General features: G+C 44.8%; 1 protein-coding gene across 2 annotated transcripts in view; it reads right to left on the bottom strand.

Annotated features, from left to right (window-relative positions):
• alg14 (ALG14 UDP-N-acetylglucosaminyltransferase subunit) overlaps positions 1–17,501 on the bottom strand; it is a 165,916-nt gene that overhangs the window by 53,180 nt on the left and 95,235 nt on the right. For both annotated transcript variants that reach the window (XM_048602368.1, XM_048602369.1), the window contains exon 3: positions 10,713–10,835. In XM_048602368.1, coding sequence (XP_048458325.1) covers positions 10,713–10,835 — 123 coding nt within the window. The remainder of the gene's footprint in view (positions 1–10,712; positions 10,836–17,501) is intronic.

Genomic DNA, 17,501 nt, shown 5'->3' with positions numbered 1-17,501 from the left:
ACTAACCCAGTTGGGGGTTGGGAAGATTGTCATAGTTGCCAGGACAGCAATCTGGCAGACAGAATTATTCATCTGTTGTAGAAACCTATCCAAGTTTCGCCCCAATGAAATCAAATTGAGCAGGAAAAGCCATTCAACCCTGTCTGATTATAACTGGGATAACACGGTGTAGAGCTGGATGAACACAGCAGGCCAAACAGCATCATAGGAGCAGGAAGGCTGACGTTTCGGGCCTAGACCCTCCTTCAGAAATGGGGGAGGGGAAGGGGATTCTGAAATAAATAGGGAGAGAGAGGGGGAGGCGGATAGAAGATGGATAGAGGAGAAGATAGGTGGAGAGGAGACAGACACGTCAAAGAGGCTGGGATGGAGCCAGTAAAGGTGAGTGTAGGTGGGGAGGTAGGGAGGAGATAGGTCAGTCCAGGGAGGACAGACAGGTCAAGGGGGCGGGATGAGGTTAGTAGGTCGGAGATGGGGGTGGGGCTTGAGGTGGGAGGAGGGGATAGGTGGGAGGAAGGACAGGTTAGGGAGGCGGGGACAAGCTGGGCTGGTTTTGGGATGCGGTAGGGGGAGGGGAGATTTTGAAGCTTGTGAAATCCACATTGATACCATTGGGCTGCAGGGTTCCCAAGCGGAATATGAGTTGCTGTTCCTGCAACCTTCAGGTGGCATCGTTGTGTCACTGCAGGAGATTATAACTGGTCTCTACTTCAAAACCACTCACCCCTTTAAGATGCATAATCCACTTACACCTTTCTGTAAATTAAATCCAGTCTTAAAAAAACATTTCATGCGTTCCAGCAGCTTCAGATCGTGTTGGGGAGTTGTCCAAATTTCCACTGCCCCTGTGTGGATAAAATACTTCCTGATTTCATACTTTAATTTTTAAGATTATATATACTTGCTCTGGATTCTTCACCAGAAGAAATAATATCTTACAACCCTGCTGAATTTTCCCTTATTTTAAACACCTCACATTTGTTCAATCCTCTGCCTTTTAAACTCAAGTGTATACAATCTATCTCCATAATAGAATCCCTACAGCACAGGCCAATCAGCCCATCGAGAGCACACTGACCCTCAAGAGCATCCCATCCACCCCTGTAATCCTGCATTTCCCATGGATAATCCACCTAGATACCATGGGCAATTTAGTATGGCCACTCCATCTAACCTGCACGTCTTTGGACTGTCGAAGGAGGTCGGAGCACCCAGAGAAAACCCACTGGGAGAATGTGCAAATGCCACATAGACAAGGCTGGAATTGAACCCAGATTCCTAGTGCTAACCACTGAGCCACCATGCCACCCTGTCACCCTTTAAATCCTGACTACATGCTGGTTAATTGTTGCTGTACTCCTTTATAAGATCAGTATACTTTTGCTCATAGGAGGTGTCTGCAATTCAATTGAATGCTATGGATTGGAATTGACCAGAGATTTGTACAACAGAATAATCATGTCCTTGCCTCTATATTCCAATCCTGTGAATTATAAAAGTTCAATATCTCATTAGGCTTGGATGGAGTTTTGCAGTTCTGTATTTGGGTTTTAGCAGTTTGTGCACAAGATCACCCAAACCCTCTGCACCTCTAGTTTCTGACCTATCATTAAGAAAATATTCTAGTTCATCTTACTCAGATTCAAAATGAATCACCTTGCATTTCCCCTCATTGAACTGCATATGCCACTGTTTTGTCCAAGCACCTAAACTGTCCAGAACTCTTTGTAACTTCTCATTAAAGTGCATCATTATTCCACCAATTTAAATGCAATTTACAAACTTAAATATACATTGAAGTTTTGATATGGAAACTTAAAACACCAATACAGATCCAATGAGAACACTTATCATATCCTGTCTATCTGGGAATGTTTCCCCTTATCTCAAGCTACTTTCCAAGTAATTGCCACTTTATGTCACAACGTTATCTCCAAATTTGAGTTTTTTTTTTAAAAACTTCCTTGTTAATAATGTCTAACTTTATAAACGTTTTCTGGATAGCAATATAGGCAGCATCAATCAACACACCACTATCCACCACACTAAGGTAGCGGGGTGGTTCTGGGTAGGATGTTCTTTGGAGGGTCACTGTGGACTTGATGGGCAAATGGCCTGCTTCCACACTGTAGGGATTCTATGATTCTGCGTTGAAAATTGGATAAGAGGGTTATTGTTATGTGCTCCTATCCAGCTGCAGTCTTAACCCTATTTCGTCAGCAGTGAATCTTAAGAGGCAAAAATAATAGGCCTTACATCACCTCGGTAACTGTAGGCTAAGCTCAACCAAGGGTACTTTAATTCAACAGTTATCAAATTATTCAATTTACTTGAAGTAAAATTTCCTCTGGAGAAATGGTCACAGATCAAATATTGCGCAACGGTGAATTTAGGAGCAGTTCTAAGTCAGTGAGCCTATGAAGTACATCAGACTATTGTGGTTTACTGTGTCTACCTGCATCGTTTAAACCAGGGGACCATGCACACATCCAAAGTAGGAGCGGAATCAGGCCATTTTGCCATTCAAGCCTGATCTGCCATTCAATAAAATCATAGTTGATTTGTGTGTTCCCAATTCATAAACTCCGCTATCCCCAATCACCTTACTTTCTTAGGCAAGACTATCTCTCTCACACTTAAAAAAAAACTCAGCGCTGCTGCCTCCACTGTCTTCTGAGGCAGAGTTTCAGAGTTACACAATTCAGAAAGAAAGATTTCCCTCCATTCTGTTCTAATAGAGCAACGCCTAATTTTACGCCAGTGTCCCCGAGTTCAAGACTCACCCCAAGAGGAAACATCCTTTCCACATTCACTTTGTCAGGACCATTCAGGATCTAACAGGTGTCAATCAAATCAGCCCTCACTATTCTGAACTCTAGTGAAGACAAGTCCAGGTTGCAGGAACAGCAACTCATATTCCGCTTGGGAACCCTGCAGCCCAATGGTATCAATGTGGATTTCACAAGTTTCAAAATCTCCCCTCCCCCCACCGCATCCCAAAACCAGTCCAACTCGTCCCTGCCTCCCTAACCTGTTCTTCCTCCCACCTATCCCCTCCTCCCACCTCAAGCCGCACCTCCATCTCCTACCGACCAACCTCATCCCGCCCCCTTGACCTGTCCGTCCTCCCTGGACTGACCTATCCCCTTCCTAACTCCCTACCTACACTCACCTTTCCTGGCCCCATCCCCGCCTCTTCGACCTGTTTGTTTCCTCTCCACCTATCCTCTCCTCTATCCCTCTTCTATCCGCCTCCCACTCTCTCCCTATTTATTTCAAAACCCCCTTCCCCTCCCCCTTTTCTGATGAAGGGTCTAGGCCCGAAACGTCAGCCTCTCTGCTCCTATGATGCTGCTTGGCCTGCTGTGTTCATCCAGCCCTGCACCTTGTTGTCTCCAGCCCATCCAATTTTTCCTCATAAAACAATCCACTCATTCAAGGTATCAATACAGTAAACCTCTTCTGCACTGCCTCCAATGCACTTATCCTTCCAGAAATAAACAGAACAAAACTGCACACAACATAAGATGGACTCATCAATGGCCCTGTATAACTGAAGCATAACATTGTTACTTTTATGTCCAATTCCTCTCATAATAAAGGATAGCATACCATCAGATTTCCCAATTACGTGCTGTACCTAGACAGATACATGAATGGGCAGGGAGCAGAGGGATACGGATCCTTGGAAAAGAAGCGACAGGTTTAGATAGAGGATCTGGATCGGCGCAGGCTTGGAGGGCCGAAGAGCCTGTTCCTGTGCTGTAATTTTCTTTGTTCTTTGTTTACCTGCATTCTAGCTTTTTCTGGCTGATGCATTAAAAAACCAAGATCCCTCAGCACTTCAGAATTCCACAGTCCTTCTCCTTTAAGTAATACACTGCTTTGTTTTAAAGTTTTCCTTCACATCTTCCACATTATATTCGGTCAGATTTTTGCCCACTCACTCATTCACTCAATCTATAATTGGGCTGTACCACTCAAATGGCTACCGATGCTTTTCATTTAGAATTTTACACTGCGTGTGTAATTCCTGGCAGCTTCTTCTGGGTTTTTCTTCACCAGCAGCAGTACACAACAAGTCAATCTGATGTCTGGTGTGGGTGAAGATTGTTGACATGCTTTCCAATTGCACATGCTCATTTACTTCTCATTTTCAGCCTACAGTATTGGTTAGCAGCAATATAAAAGCGAGAGTCAATGTGCAGGCTGTCACTAGTGGGGTGCCACAGAGGTTAGTGCCAGGTCCTCATCTATTTACAATCCATATCAAGAACTTGGATTAGGGAGTGGAATGTATGGGGCTGTAGGCTGTCCCCAGCTGTAGTTGGGGAACATGGTAACCCATTGATCAGCCACCCAGCCACCTTGGGACAGTCAGCCACAAGGTGCTGACCCTCGGCAGTCTGTTGCTTCAATGAGTGCGCACAGCACGTGGACAGAGACCAATCTGCAATATTTCTTTCAGGATCAATTTGGTTGTTCGCTAACCTGATCCTGCTCAAGTGAGTTCACCTCCAGAGATGACAGGGTGAATATTAAGGAAGGAAAGAAGTTCTTGTAGATGTACACGTGGGGCCAGAGTCCTGGGTTCGTTGGTGTCTGTACACCAGGCAAACAAATACAAAGACAACCTAACTCTAATTGCCAAGAATGAGTGAGTAGTGTCTATCCTCCACAGTAGAGGCACAGACTAACTCCGAGAAAATTGAACCTGTAATCAGCAGAATTCAAAGTCAGAATATCTTTACCTACTGGGGGACTGCAATGAAAAATGGGGTTTGGACCGTCAGCATAGTCCCAAAACAGATACCATTCCGATTTTGCTGCTCCTACAAGCTATTTGCAACAAACAGCTTCTTTCAGAACTGACCATGACATGACATAAATATTCCTGGAGACGTGCAAGATCAGGCTCATTGGCATCAGCTGGATTGGGCCATCACTAGATGTGACTCTGAACGATGTTCTCCACATATGCAGCTCCCGCTGCCCTGACTCTGATACAGATCTTGTTCTTGAAGCAGAGCCAATCACCATATTGGAGTGTACCTGAGCACAGAGCGCAAAATATATTCCAAGGGAACAAGGACTATTGGATTCAAGTGGAAAGTTCTAGCTGGATGGCAGACAAGAATGGAAACACAGTCTCAATCAGCTGCAAGAGCTCCTTAATGATCAAGTTCCTGCACAACAACCTAAACTGCAGTGTACAATGCTTCCTCAGTGAAGGAATCCAAAATGTGGGTCCTGGTCACATGAAATAAAGAGGGATGATAGTGGCCAAAGACAAAGCTCAGAAAATATTTTGTCGCAAGTAGTCGTCATTACAGCATTTACCATCTGCAGTGAATGTGAACTCCAAAAAGGCAGAATTAGTAGATTTTGAAGGGTAGAAGCATTAGCTTTTTTTCCATTTGTTTGGCTACGATTGCCATCAGGAATGTGGGCCAATGCATTTGTACTGAATCACTTCAGTCAGGTCAGCGGTTTAGCCTTCAATGCACTTAGTGCCATGTCATTATAATACATTGTAAAGAAAGCTAATGTGTCTTTTTAAAATGGATTAGAATCTTACAAGGAGGCTGCTAGAAGTGACATGACTGCTGCTGTTCATTGAATTCAGCCAAAAGCAGGCACACTGCTATGTGATCGAGAACGCCCTCGACCATGTCTCCCGCATTTCCTGCAACTCATCCCTCACACCCCCTCCCTGCAATAACAACCAAAACAGAATCTCCCTCGGCCCCATGTACCACCCCACCAACCTCCGGCTCCAATGCATCATCCTCCGACACTTCTGCCATCTGCAATCCGACCCCACCACCAAAGACATTTTTCCCTCCCCACCCTTATCTGCTTTCCGGAGGGACCACTCTCTCCGTGACTCCCTTGTCCGCTCCACACTCCCCTCCAGCCCCACCACACCCGGCACTTTTCCCTGCAACCGCAGGAAGTGCTACACCTGACCCTGCACCTCCCCCCTCACCCCCATCCCAGGCCCCAAGAAGACTTTCCACATCAAGCAGATGTTCACCTGCACATCTGCTAATGTGGTATACTGTATCCGCTGTTCCTGTTGTGGCCTCCTCTACATCGGGGAAACCAAGCGGAGGCTTGGGGACCGCTTTGCAGAACACCTACTCTCGGTTCGCACTAAACAACTGCACCTCCCAGTCGTGAACCATTTCAACTCCCCCTCCCATTCCTCAGACGACATGTCCATCCTGGGCCTCCTGCAGTGCCACAACGATGCCACCCGAAGGTTGCAGGAACAGCAACTCATATTCCGCTTGGGAACCCTGCAGCCCAGTGGTATCAATGTGGACTTCACAAGCTTCAAAATCTCCCATCCCCCTACCGCATCCCAAAACCAGCCCAGCTCGTCTCTGCCTCCCTAACCTGTCCTTCCTCCCACCTATCCCCTCCTCCTGCCTTAAGCCCCACCCCCATCTCCTACCTACTAACCTCATCCCACCCCCTTGACCTGTCCGTCCTCCCTCGACTGACCTATCTCCTCCCTACCTACACTCACCTTTACTGGCTCCATCCCCGCCTCTTTGACCTGTCTGTCTCCACTCCACCTATCTTCTCCTCTATCCATCTTCTATCCGCCTCCCCCTCTCTATTTCAGAACCCCCCCTTCCCCTCCCCCATTTCTGAAGGAGGGTCTAGGCCCGAAACGTCAGCCTTCCTGCTCCTCTGACGCTGTTTGGCCTGCTGTGTTCATCCAGCTCTACACCTTGTTATCGCACACTGCTATGTTACTTTGAGAGATCATCACAAAAGGTTATGAAAGAATGCAGTTCCTTAAAAGTGATCAATAGGAGACTGAAAGGGCATGGCAGTGAATTCGGAAAAACTGACTTTGCTCTGTGGAACAATGATTTAATAAGGAGTTAAGGGATACGGTGAGAACGCGGGTAAGTGGATCTGAGTCCACAAAAGGATCAGCCATAATCTTATTGAATGGCGGAGCAGGCTCAAAGGGCCAGACGGCCTACTCCTGCTCCTAGTTCTTATGTTCAATTTCAAAGTTTGAAATCAGCAGCCATTTTGTTTGACTGCAATTGAGAACTAGCTGAAAGAGCCATGGATTGTGTGGGGCTCTCAGGAGACTGCGTGATGACAGCTCCATCTACCAGCTCCAGCTGAAATGTCGGTGACCAGCATGTGAGAATTGGGTTTTCACTCCGATACCAGGAGCCACAGCAAAAAATGCTGTCTGGAAATCCTCTCTCTCTTCTGCTGAGGAGTCCAATCCAAATAGTGTTGTGTCAGCAGAACCAGAAAAAAAAAAGTGAACGGACTTTTATTGGCTCCCAAAACTGTTCCACCAACTGAGTCTAGCAAAAGAGACCTCAGAGCATTGAACTACGGAAGCCTTCACAGCTGCTGAAATCTAAATCCATGTTTTCACTTCAAGTATCAGGACTGCAAAGATCTTGAGACAGATTTTACTTTCATGAGTAACTTTCTTTTCATTAATTTTGTGTGTCTGTATTTCAGATCAGAATTTACTGCATCTTCAAGCAATAGTTGTGTAGTTAACTTTTACCTTATTTAAAGCATAAAACTGTGCTGTTTTATTTCTTAAATTGAAACACTTCAAAACTAAAAAGGGAGCAATTAAACAAACAGTATAAATTTGCAGTTCGTTGATACTTTGAGGACATGCCTGTTTGTGACAGGATGAAGTTCATATTAACACCAGACTGTGCCCTTGCGAGATGACCTATGTGTGAAGCATAACAGTGCTCAGGCTTCATAAAGCATTTTCCAAAGTGACCACATTTTAACTTACCATAACCTTTGCAAAGGCAATTAGGGAAGAGCAAAAAAATGCTGGACCTTGCCAGCAATGCCCAGATCCCTTTAGTGTACAAAAACATTCTTGAGTGTTAACATTCTCTGCAGATGCCAGCAAAAACAAAACAGCAATAAAGCAGCATGGTAACATTTAGTAAGTTAAAGTTCACATATTATAAATCAACATGGAATACTATATCATTGTATAAAGGAAAATCTGCGCTTGAAAAGTATTATCTTATTTGCTGAGATAGTAGGAACTGCCGATGCTGGACAATCTGAGATAACAAGGTGTAGAGCTGGATGAACACAGCAGGCCAAGCAGCATCAGAGGAGCAGGAAGGCTGACATTTAGGGTCTGGACCCTTCTTCAGATTCTGAAATAAATAGAGAGGGGGGGGGAGGCGGATAGAAGACGGATAAAGGAGCAGATTAGGTGGAGAGGAGACGGACAGGTCAAAGAGGCGGGGATGGAGCCAGTAGAGGTGAGTGTAGGTGGGGAGGTAGGGAGGGGATAGGTCAGTCCAGGGAGGACTAACAGGTCAAGGAGGCGGGATGAGGTTAGTAGGTAGGAGGAGGGGATAGGTGGGAGGAAGGATGGAAAGGTTAGGGAGGCAGAGACGAGCTGGGCTGGTTTTGGGATGTGGTCAGGGGAGGGGAGATTTTGAAGCTTGTGAAGTCCACATTGATACCATTGAGCTGCAGGGTTCCCAAGCGGAATATGAGTTGCTGTTCCTGCAACCTTCGGGTGGCATCGCTGTGGCACTGCAGGAGGCCTAGGATGGACATGTCGTCTGAGGAATGGGAGGGGGAGTTGAAATGGTTCGCGACTGGGAGGTGCAGTTCTTTAGTGCGAACCGAGCGTAAGTGTTCTGCAAAGCGGTCCCCAAGCCTCCGCTTGGTTTCCCCGATGTAGAGGAGGCCACAACAGGAACAGCAGATACAGTATACCACATTAGCAGATGTGCAGGTGAACATCTGCTTGATGTGGAAGGTTTCCTTGGGGCCTGGGATGGGGGTGAGGGGGGAGGTGCAGGGGCAGGTGTAGCACTTCCTGCGGTTGCAGGGAAAAAGTGCCGGGTGTGGTGGGGCTGGAGGGGAGTGTGGAGCGGACGAGGGAGTCATAGAGAGAGTGGTCCCTCCAGAAGGCAGATAAGGGTGGGGAGGGAAAAATGTCTTTGGTAGTGGGGTCAGATTGCAGAAGGCGGAAGTGCCGGAGGATGATGCGTTGGATCCAGAGGTTGGTGGGGTGGTATGTAAGGACAAGGGGGCTTCTATTTTGGTTGTTATTGCGGGGAGGGGGTGTGAGGGATGAGTTGCGGGAAATGCGAGAGAAGCAGTCAAGGGGGTTTTCGACCACTGTGGAGGGGAAGTTGCGGTCCTTGAAAAACGAGGACATCTGGGATGTCCGGGAGTGGAATGCCTCATCTTGGGAGCAGATGCGGCAGAGGCGAAGGAACTGGGAATAGGGGATGGCCTTTTTGCCGGAAGGTGGGTGAGAGGAGGTGTATTCTAGGCAGCTGTGGGAGTCGGTAGGCTTGAAATGGATATCGGTTTCCAGGTGGTTGCCAGAGATGGAAACAGAGGTCCAGGAAGGAGAAAGAGGTGTCAGAGATGGTCCAGGTGAATTTAAGGTTGGGGTGGAAGGTGTTGGTGAAGTGGATGAACTGTTCGAGCTCCTCGTGGAAGCAGCGCCGATACAGTCATCGATATAACAGAGGAAGAGGTGGGGTATAGGGCCAGTGTAGCTTCGGAAAAGGGACTGTTCCACGTATCCTACAAAGAGGCAGGCAAACTTGGGCCCATGCGGGTACCCATGGCCACCCCCTTTGTCTGTAGGGGGTGGGAGGAATTGAAGGAGAAGTTGTTCAGGGTGAGGATGAGTTCAGCTAAGTGGATAAGGGTGTCAGTGGAGGGGGACTGGTCGGGCCTGCAGGACAGGAAGAAGCAGAGGGCCTTTAGGCCATCTGCATGGGGAATGCAAGTGTATAGGGACTGGACATCCATGGTAAAGATGAGGTGTTGGGGACTCGGGAATCAGGTGACCTCCCACCCACAGCCTCCAACCTCATCGTTCCCCAACCCCGCACCGCCCGCTTCTATCTCCTTCCCAAAATCCACAAACCTGACTGCCCTGGTCGACCCATTGTCTCCACCTGCTCCTGCCCCACCGAACTTATCTCCACTTATCTCGACTCCATTTTCTCCCCCTTCGTCCAGGAACTCCCCACCTACGTCCGTGACACCACCCACGCCCTACACCTCCTCCAAATCTTCCGATTTCCAGGGTCATATCCTCAGATAAAAATAAGCAAGGCTTACCATGTTTCATTCACAATATACACAATATGTCAACTTATCAGACAAACAGCCTACACTATAAAAAAGATGTTTCAAGTAAAATTTTTGACATCAATTGTCCAATAAACTGAGGTAGTGAAGGTCTTGTGATGGAGTGGGAACATCCCTGCCTCCGAGCTGACCCACTCCAGGACTTGATGGTCAAGGAAGGAGTGTTCAAACCTTTTAACATCCACCAACACCACCACAGCAGGTGAGTTTCCTGGTTAGCCAGGAGACGGAAAGAAAAATCGGTGCCTCAAACATCACTCTCCATTACTCCAGACTACAACATACACATGAAAGGGAATATTCCCTCAGCAATTTGGACTTCTCTGGGGATGGCGCAGTTGGACGGTTCCCCAATGTAGATTGGTGCCAAGGAGGCGGGGTTGGGGGAAGTTGTTGAATTTGAGCTGCCTCCTTGCCCAACCCCCCAGTGGACCCACTCCCCTTTTGACAGAGAGCTGAACAAGGAACAGAGGCAGATATAAAGTGAAAATAGCAGCTTGTACATCAGATAGAGGTGGTCTCGACTTTAATACCAGTTTGGTTGTACATACCACATCAGGTTTCAGCTGGAACACCAGTGGGATGGAATACAGCAGCGAGTATACTGTACTTATCACCGAAGACGTCCAGGACTGACAGACCTCACGGCTACGAGGAATCCAGTGAATAGTATGCTGAAAGACAAATGGGAGATGGAAGTCATGCTGAGGAAGATTTTTAGCAGAAGGTACTGCCAGATCCTGCCAGACAAGGCTGAATGTAATTTACTTCAATTACTGTGACAAGATTTGTGTAAAAATCTTGAAATGGACCAGAACGTAGTATTTTCTGGCACATTTCAACCCAAACTAAGTAGCATAAACATTCAAACAACATCATTATCCCGGTTTCTCCTCAACATCATTTAGCAGGTCCCTTCCTACAGTTCACTCCAACTTTTCCTTGATCCCAGTTTCATACAAGTTTTCAAAGCTCAGTTCATACTTTTCATAAACTCAAGACGCCTCAAAGCTCTTTACAGCCAATTAAATACCTGATTAGTGCAGGAACATGGAGGTTGGTTCATACACAGCAAGATTCCACAGTAGCGATGAGGATGGAGCATTGAGTGATAAATATTATTCAGACCATGGGGAGAACCCTTCTTTGAAATTTGCTGGGATCTCCTATGTCCATTTAAGAATATCTCATCTAAAAGGTGACGCCTATTAAAGGATTTATTAGGTATTGATGACATGAATAAGTGACAGTGCAGGAAAATAGTTCCAATGTACATAATCAGAACATGATCTAGAATGGCAGAGCAGGTTCAAGGGGCCGAATGGCCTGATCCAGCTTGTATAGCAGAGAGCTCACACTCAGATTTATGCAGTGGGTTTTGAACTAGCCTCGAGATTCAGGTGAGAGATGATGCTACTGGAGAACAAGCTGAGTCATGGGTGACACTGGACAACATATCATGCAGACTGACACTTAACTGTGATCTGATTCTTATTGTTAATCGGATTTCTGTTAAACTGAAAGTAATTCCCACAGCTCAGACACTCTGACAAGATCCTTTCACTGTTCAGCATGTGGATATGCCACCTATGCTCTTGACTCGCTAACTCAGCCTGGAATTTATTTTATCACCCAGCCCTCACTGCTCTCTTGGATACAGAATTCCAAAGATTTACAAGCCTTGGAAGAAATTCCTCATCTCTGCCTTCAATGAGAAATCTCACTTCTAATTTGAGCCCCCTAATCGAGACTTCCTTCCAAGGGAAAGCATCGTCCCAACATCCACCCTGTCAAAACCCCTCAGAATCTTGTGATTCAGTAAGATCTGCTAAGACCACCTCTCAGTCTTGCAAACTGCAATGAGTTTAGGCCCAACATATTCAACCTTTCCTCATGTAATAACCTATTCATCCCAGGAATAGCCAAGTGAACCTTCTCAGAACTGCTTCCAACACAAATATATCCCTTCTTATGCAAAGAGACCAAAAGTATACACAGTGTGCCAGATGCAGACTCACCAAGGTCTGTACAGCTCTTGCAAAGCCTCAGTAAGAGAAGGGCCTGTTTCCACACTGTAGGATTCTATGATTTTATCGGTGTGGACTTGTTGGGCCAAAGGGCCTGTTTCCACACTGTAGGGATTCTATGATGATAACAGCTAGGAGCAGGAGTAGGCTATTCAGCACCCCCGAACCCCCGAGCCTGCTCTGCCATTTGATTTCATTTTGGCCACAACTCCACTTTTATTCCTGCTTCCCATATTCCTTGAACATTTTATTAATTAAAAATCTGTCTCTCCCCTTAAACTTACTCAATGTTCCTACTACACTAGCGAATATCACAGATTCACGACTCAGAGCAGTAATTTCTCCTCATCTGTTTTAAATCTGCTGCTCCTCATCCTGAAACTATGGCCTCTTGTACTAGATTGCTCCACAACAGAAAACATCATCTCTATGTCAACTTTTCTTTTAAATTCCACCCACCTTGGAAAATTGACCAAAATTTCACTTGCCATCCTAATTATTTGCCATAAATGTATGCTAGACCTTTTGTAATTAATGTACAAGCATATCTAGCTCTCTCCATGCTGTAACATTCTGCAGTATCTGTCCTTTTAGACAATATTCTGCTTTTCTATTCTTCTACCAAAGTGGACAACCTAGCATTTTCCCACATTATACTCCAGCTGCAAAGTTCCTGCATACTCAGAACCTTCCTACATCGCTATGGAGATACTTTGTGTCCTCTCGTACAACTTGTTTTCCTTCCAGTTTTTGCCTCAGCAGCAAGTGTGCCTTCAGTACACTCTGTCCCTTCAAAGTCATTGATGTAACTTGTGAATAGTTGAGGCCCAGCACAGATCTCTGTGGCACTCCACTTAGTAGTTATTTCCAGTTAACTAGCTGAGTTTTTTTTTGTCAACTGTTGCTATTGAAAAGAGCTGGTGTGTACACACGTGTGCATGTGTATGCCAGATACAGGGTTGAGCTGCAATGCTCCCTCAATGGTCAAATAACTGGTTACAAACATCTAACAGATAGATAACGGCCATTGGGGTGAATGCAGTGCTGGCTGCTATGTTACCTTGATATCCTGCTCCAGCATGAGTCAGCAAGGAGGAAGGAGATGAATATTACCCTAGATGCTTACAGTCTTATCCCATATGAAGCATCTCTAAAGAGAAGTAACAGTAATAGGAGGAGGATAAAATACAGACTTTCAGGTTTCATCATTTAGTAAAGCCATCACTAATGTTCCAATTTAAGCGTGAGGTTGTCAACTCTGCGTCTTCCTAGTGGTTTTATCACACAACCTCCAGCCAGGAGCCAGCCTTTCCATCCTGGTGATGCACTGCATTCCCACACCAATGGAAATCAAAATACTCATCATCCAATTGGATGATGCTCAACCATTGGTCAAGCAGCCTTTTCCCCACGGCAACCCCTAATTTCATACCTAGTGAGGAGACACAAAGAAAATTATGTCTTAAACGTTATTTTTAAAAGTCTCCTGTGATTTTTCTCCAATATTGTTTTGGAGATTGATCTTCAATTCCCGAGACTCCAGGCCGATCTCGGAGAGTTGGACAAGTTACACAATCTCCAGTTTCTAGCTCGTAAACCACCTCCCTCATTTCCTCCACCTCTGTTCACCTACTTCATCACCCACCCTCCTTATCTATATTATTTGTAAGCCATACCTCAAAGATAACGTTGCAGTGCCTAACCTCGATTTTTAAATACAGGACAATGTTAACCACAACAAAAGCTTTCATTTTACCCTGGTGCCCTTGTTTAACACATACTAGTGAGATGATCACTTGTGGTTGTTCAATAAAGGTGATACAGAACTGAATGTGGGGAAGCAGCAGCCTAATACTTATTCCCAACTTGGAAAGTCCACTCTCACTACACGAGAAGTGTGTGAGACAATCAGATTACATCATTAACTAAACTGCGCAGCACAGTTGAATTTCTCCTGCCTTTATTCAAATGTAATGCTACTTCTTGACAGCCCTTTAATTTTTATGCCTATTTTTCCTCTTTTCTGTTAATTTGAAGAGTTTTGCAATCTTGGGCTCTCTCAAGACTTGGATGTTTCATAGAATCCCTACAGTGTGGAAGCAGGCTATTCAGCCCATTGAGTCTACACTGACCCTCTGAAGAGCATCCCCCTACCCTATCCCTGTAACCCTGCATTTCCCATGGCTAATCCACCCTAATCTGCACATCTTTGGATAGTGGGAGGAAACCAGAACACCTGGAGGAAACCCGCGCAGAGAACTGGGAGAACGTGCAAACTCCACACAGACAGCCGTCTGAGGCTGGAATCGAAACCAGGACCCTGGCGCTGTGTGTCAGCAGTGCTACCCGCTGAGCCACCGTGCCAGAGGCTCACACGTGGAGCACCTCCCATCATCAAGGATACCGTTGCTCTGGATCTCATCTTTCGATGCTAAGCACTGAGTACACAGAACTATCAGAGACACGGATATTGGGAAATAGTATAACAGACCCCAGTGTTTCCTGATCTCTCCGGAATCAGCTGAAAATAATAGGAGAACAGATTGGTTTACAGGGTGAAAGAAGCATTCATTTATACACAGTGACCAAATAATTCTGAAAAGATGTTCTTGAAGTAACCTTTGTAACTTGTATTACACATTCCCAATCAAAGCCTTGGCCAAGACATTTCCTTCACAGAATTATGGTAGTCACCAGCTTGTATTGTCATTCAGCAAAACCAGCACATGCTAACAATCCACTTACTGGTTGTCTCTTCCCCCTAATCTAGGCTGCTGCTACAAAGCAAAGACAGATAGATATAATTTGCCATTCACAACCAAAATAGACGTTAATGTCACTGGGATAAACTGAACAAAAACAGACCACTGACAATGTAGTGGCCAGTATCGAACAGTTTCATACCTCCCAACATTTGCTGAGCAATTTGAAGCTGCACACAATGAACACCATACCCGTGACCAGAATAGAGAAACATGGGTTCATTTCCCTGTACACACAGCTGGAAACTGCACTGCCAGCAATGTGTGGGATTGATTTTATCTCTGATTTGTATTGTGTATCTATCTCTTTTCCATTCACTGTGGGCTGTTGGAGAAATCCAATTCTCATCAGATGTTGCAGCAGTTTCAGTGATGAGTTCTATTATCTGCAGCTCCTGGAGACTCTGTTATACGGTTTACCTTTCAAGAGACCAAGTTTGACGGATGCGTGCCGGCAGCACACATGGAACTCAGTTGCTCCATTGTGTTTGTTTTAGAAACTTGAATGTGTTTCACTATTTTAAACAAACCAAGCTGCACTGTTAATCAATCCCTGAGGAGTGATCGATTCTTAGACCAATATCATCAACACGACATGGTACCAGCAGTGGACTTTGTTAATTGTTCCAAAGTTTTGAGACAGCAATGTCAAGGATCCATTTTTGTGGGGCTGTTTAAACTGAATGCTGAAAGCAGAACTGATTTGGACTCAAAAAAAAACGCTGCTTTAGAAGCCAAAATGAATCAGTCAGACAAGGAAAATATATTGGGGCCTGAAAATACATTTACTAAAAGATGGAAACTTTAACAAAAAAAAACACAGAAAAATCCCACAGTAGCCATTTTGAGAAGAGCAAAAAACACAAATCCTTCATGCTGTTTTAAGCTATACAGAAATTATGGACATTCCTCTGCTATTTTAATTAGACTGAGTAGATTAAAAGCTTTGAAAATGGCTTGGAAAGGATTCAAAAGCCTTAATGCAACAATTCTGCTATACTTGATAAGGGCTTGAGAGCTTTATTCCAGCAACATTTCTGCAGTGAAGGCGTCTGAGCCTCTGAACAATTTTAAAAACGCAGCAGGTTTTATTTCCTCAGGAAGAGAAATTTTAAAAAGAAACTGCAGGGTAAAAAAGAACAAGTGCTGGGTGAATACCAAGAAAGGAAAAATCAAAGGCATAGTGTAGGAATGTCTACAAAATTCCCCAGTTTAAAGTGGGACACAGCAGACTTCCTAACTAAATTTAAAATGCTCAAATAGCACTCTATTTTATGTACAGACTTAAAATGTATCAATGCAGAAAAGCCATTGAGATGTGGCTACCAATTAGGGTTGAAGGTCCTCATAGTCTTAAATACATCAAGATTCATGACCAGAGGGCTAGAGGTTCCCAAAAGTTTAGAACACCTATACAGAGGCAGGTTAAATTTGCGTATTCACTAACTAGAATCCATGTCGCTTAGAGACAGAAACCGAAAGAATCCTTGCAGAGACAAGGGCTCATTGTGAGGTTTTTCAGATCAGGAGCTAGCAAACTACATCGAGTTGCTGGTCACATTCACCTCCATAGAAGCTTTCCAGAAAGGTTTGCAAAATAAACCACAGGCTCAAGAGCATTCAAAAGTTACGGAACAAGGGCACAAAGCAATTCTTGCAGGTCAGCAGAGTTTATAAGTCCAGCACATAAACCTGATGGCTGAAACAATCAATAATATATCCAAACACTGCAAGGCATGTTGAAGATGTGGCCATTTACATGCATCAAGGAAATGCCGAACTTTCAATCAATTTTGCAAGACGTCTGGCAGAAACCATGCACGAGAGCATTTTGTAGCTGACACAGGTACAAAGAGCTTTGCAAAGATCCCAAGAGGCCACTTATCAGGAGTACTTTAAAGCTACTTGGTATCCTGCCAGAGACATATATAAATGAAGTGACCGATGAACCAGAATTAGAATGACATGAGAAAGTGAGCAGTGAATACACATTTCATACCAATCTCATAGAAAACTTCAATGTCATTACAATGTTGGAAAAGTGGCTGCAAATTTAAATTATATGAAACAGTAATTATTCATTATTGGTTAAGGTTGAAATGGAGCAATTGCCAATATATTATCCTTGTACATTCAATATATATCCACAGACATGAGAAACCATGAACAAACTTAAAAACGTAAACTATTCAGCATCCGATGATTCATCAATTTACGTACAGGATGGGTGTGCTGTGGTGCAAGTAGAGTCAATATACCTGGACTTTGTAGATGGTCTACATTACAGACACAGCTCGACCAGCAACTGACCAACAGACTGAGACTTTGCACCAGTTACAATCCATGGAATTAGTCAAATCTGTCTATAGAACCAAGCATTAAAGAAGACTAGACATTTCGCATTCTTCTGAATTAGTGCAGCTAAAATTGGAGCTCTCTGCTACAGAGAGAAAGCAAAGTTCAAGAGCAAAAGGCTAAACAACTAACTCAGGGTAAATCCAAACCTGGAAATACAATCTCAGACATGAACAAGTCTTTAAGGGTTACCTTC

Source organism: Rhincodon typus, chromosome 10, assembly GCF_021869965.1.
Source record: "Rhincodon typus isolate 14 chromosome 10, sRhiTyp1.1, whole genome shotgun sequence".
Lineage (NCBI taxonomy): Eukaryota > Metazoa > Chordata > Chondrichthyes > Orectolobiformes > Rhincodontidae > Rhincodon > Rhincodon typus.
This window is presented reverse-complemented; position numbering and strand designations above follow the sequence as displayed.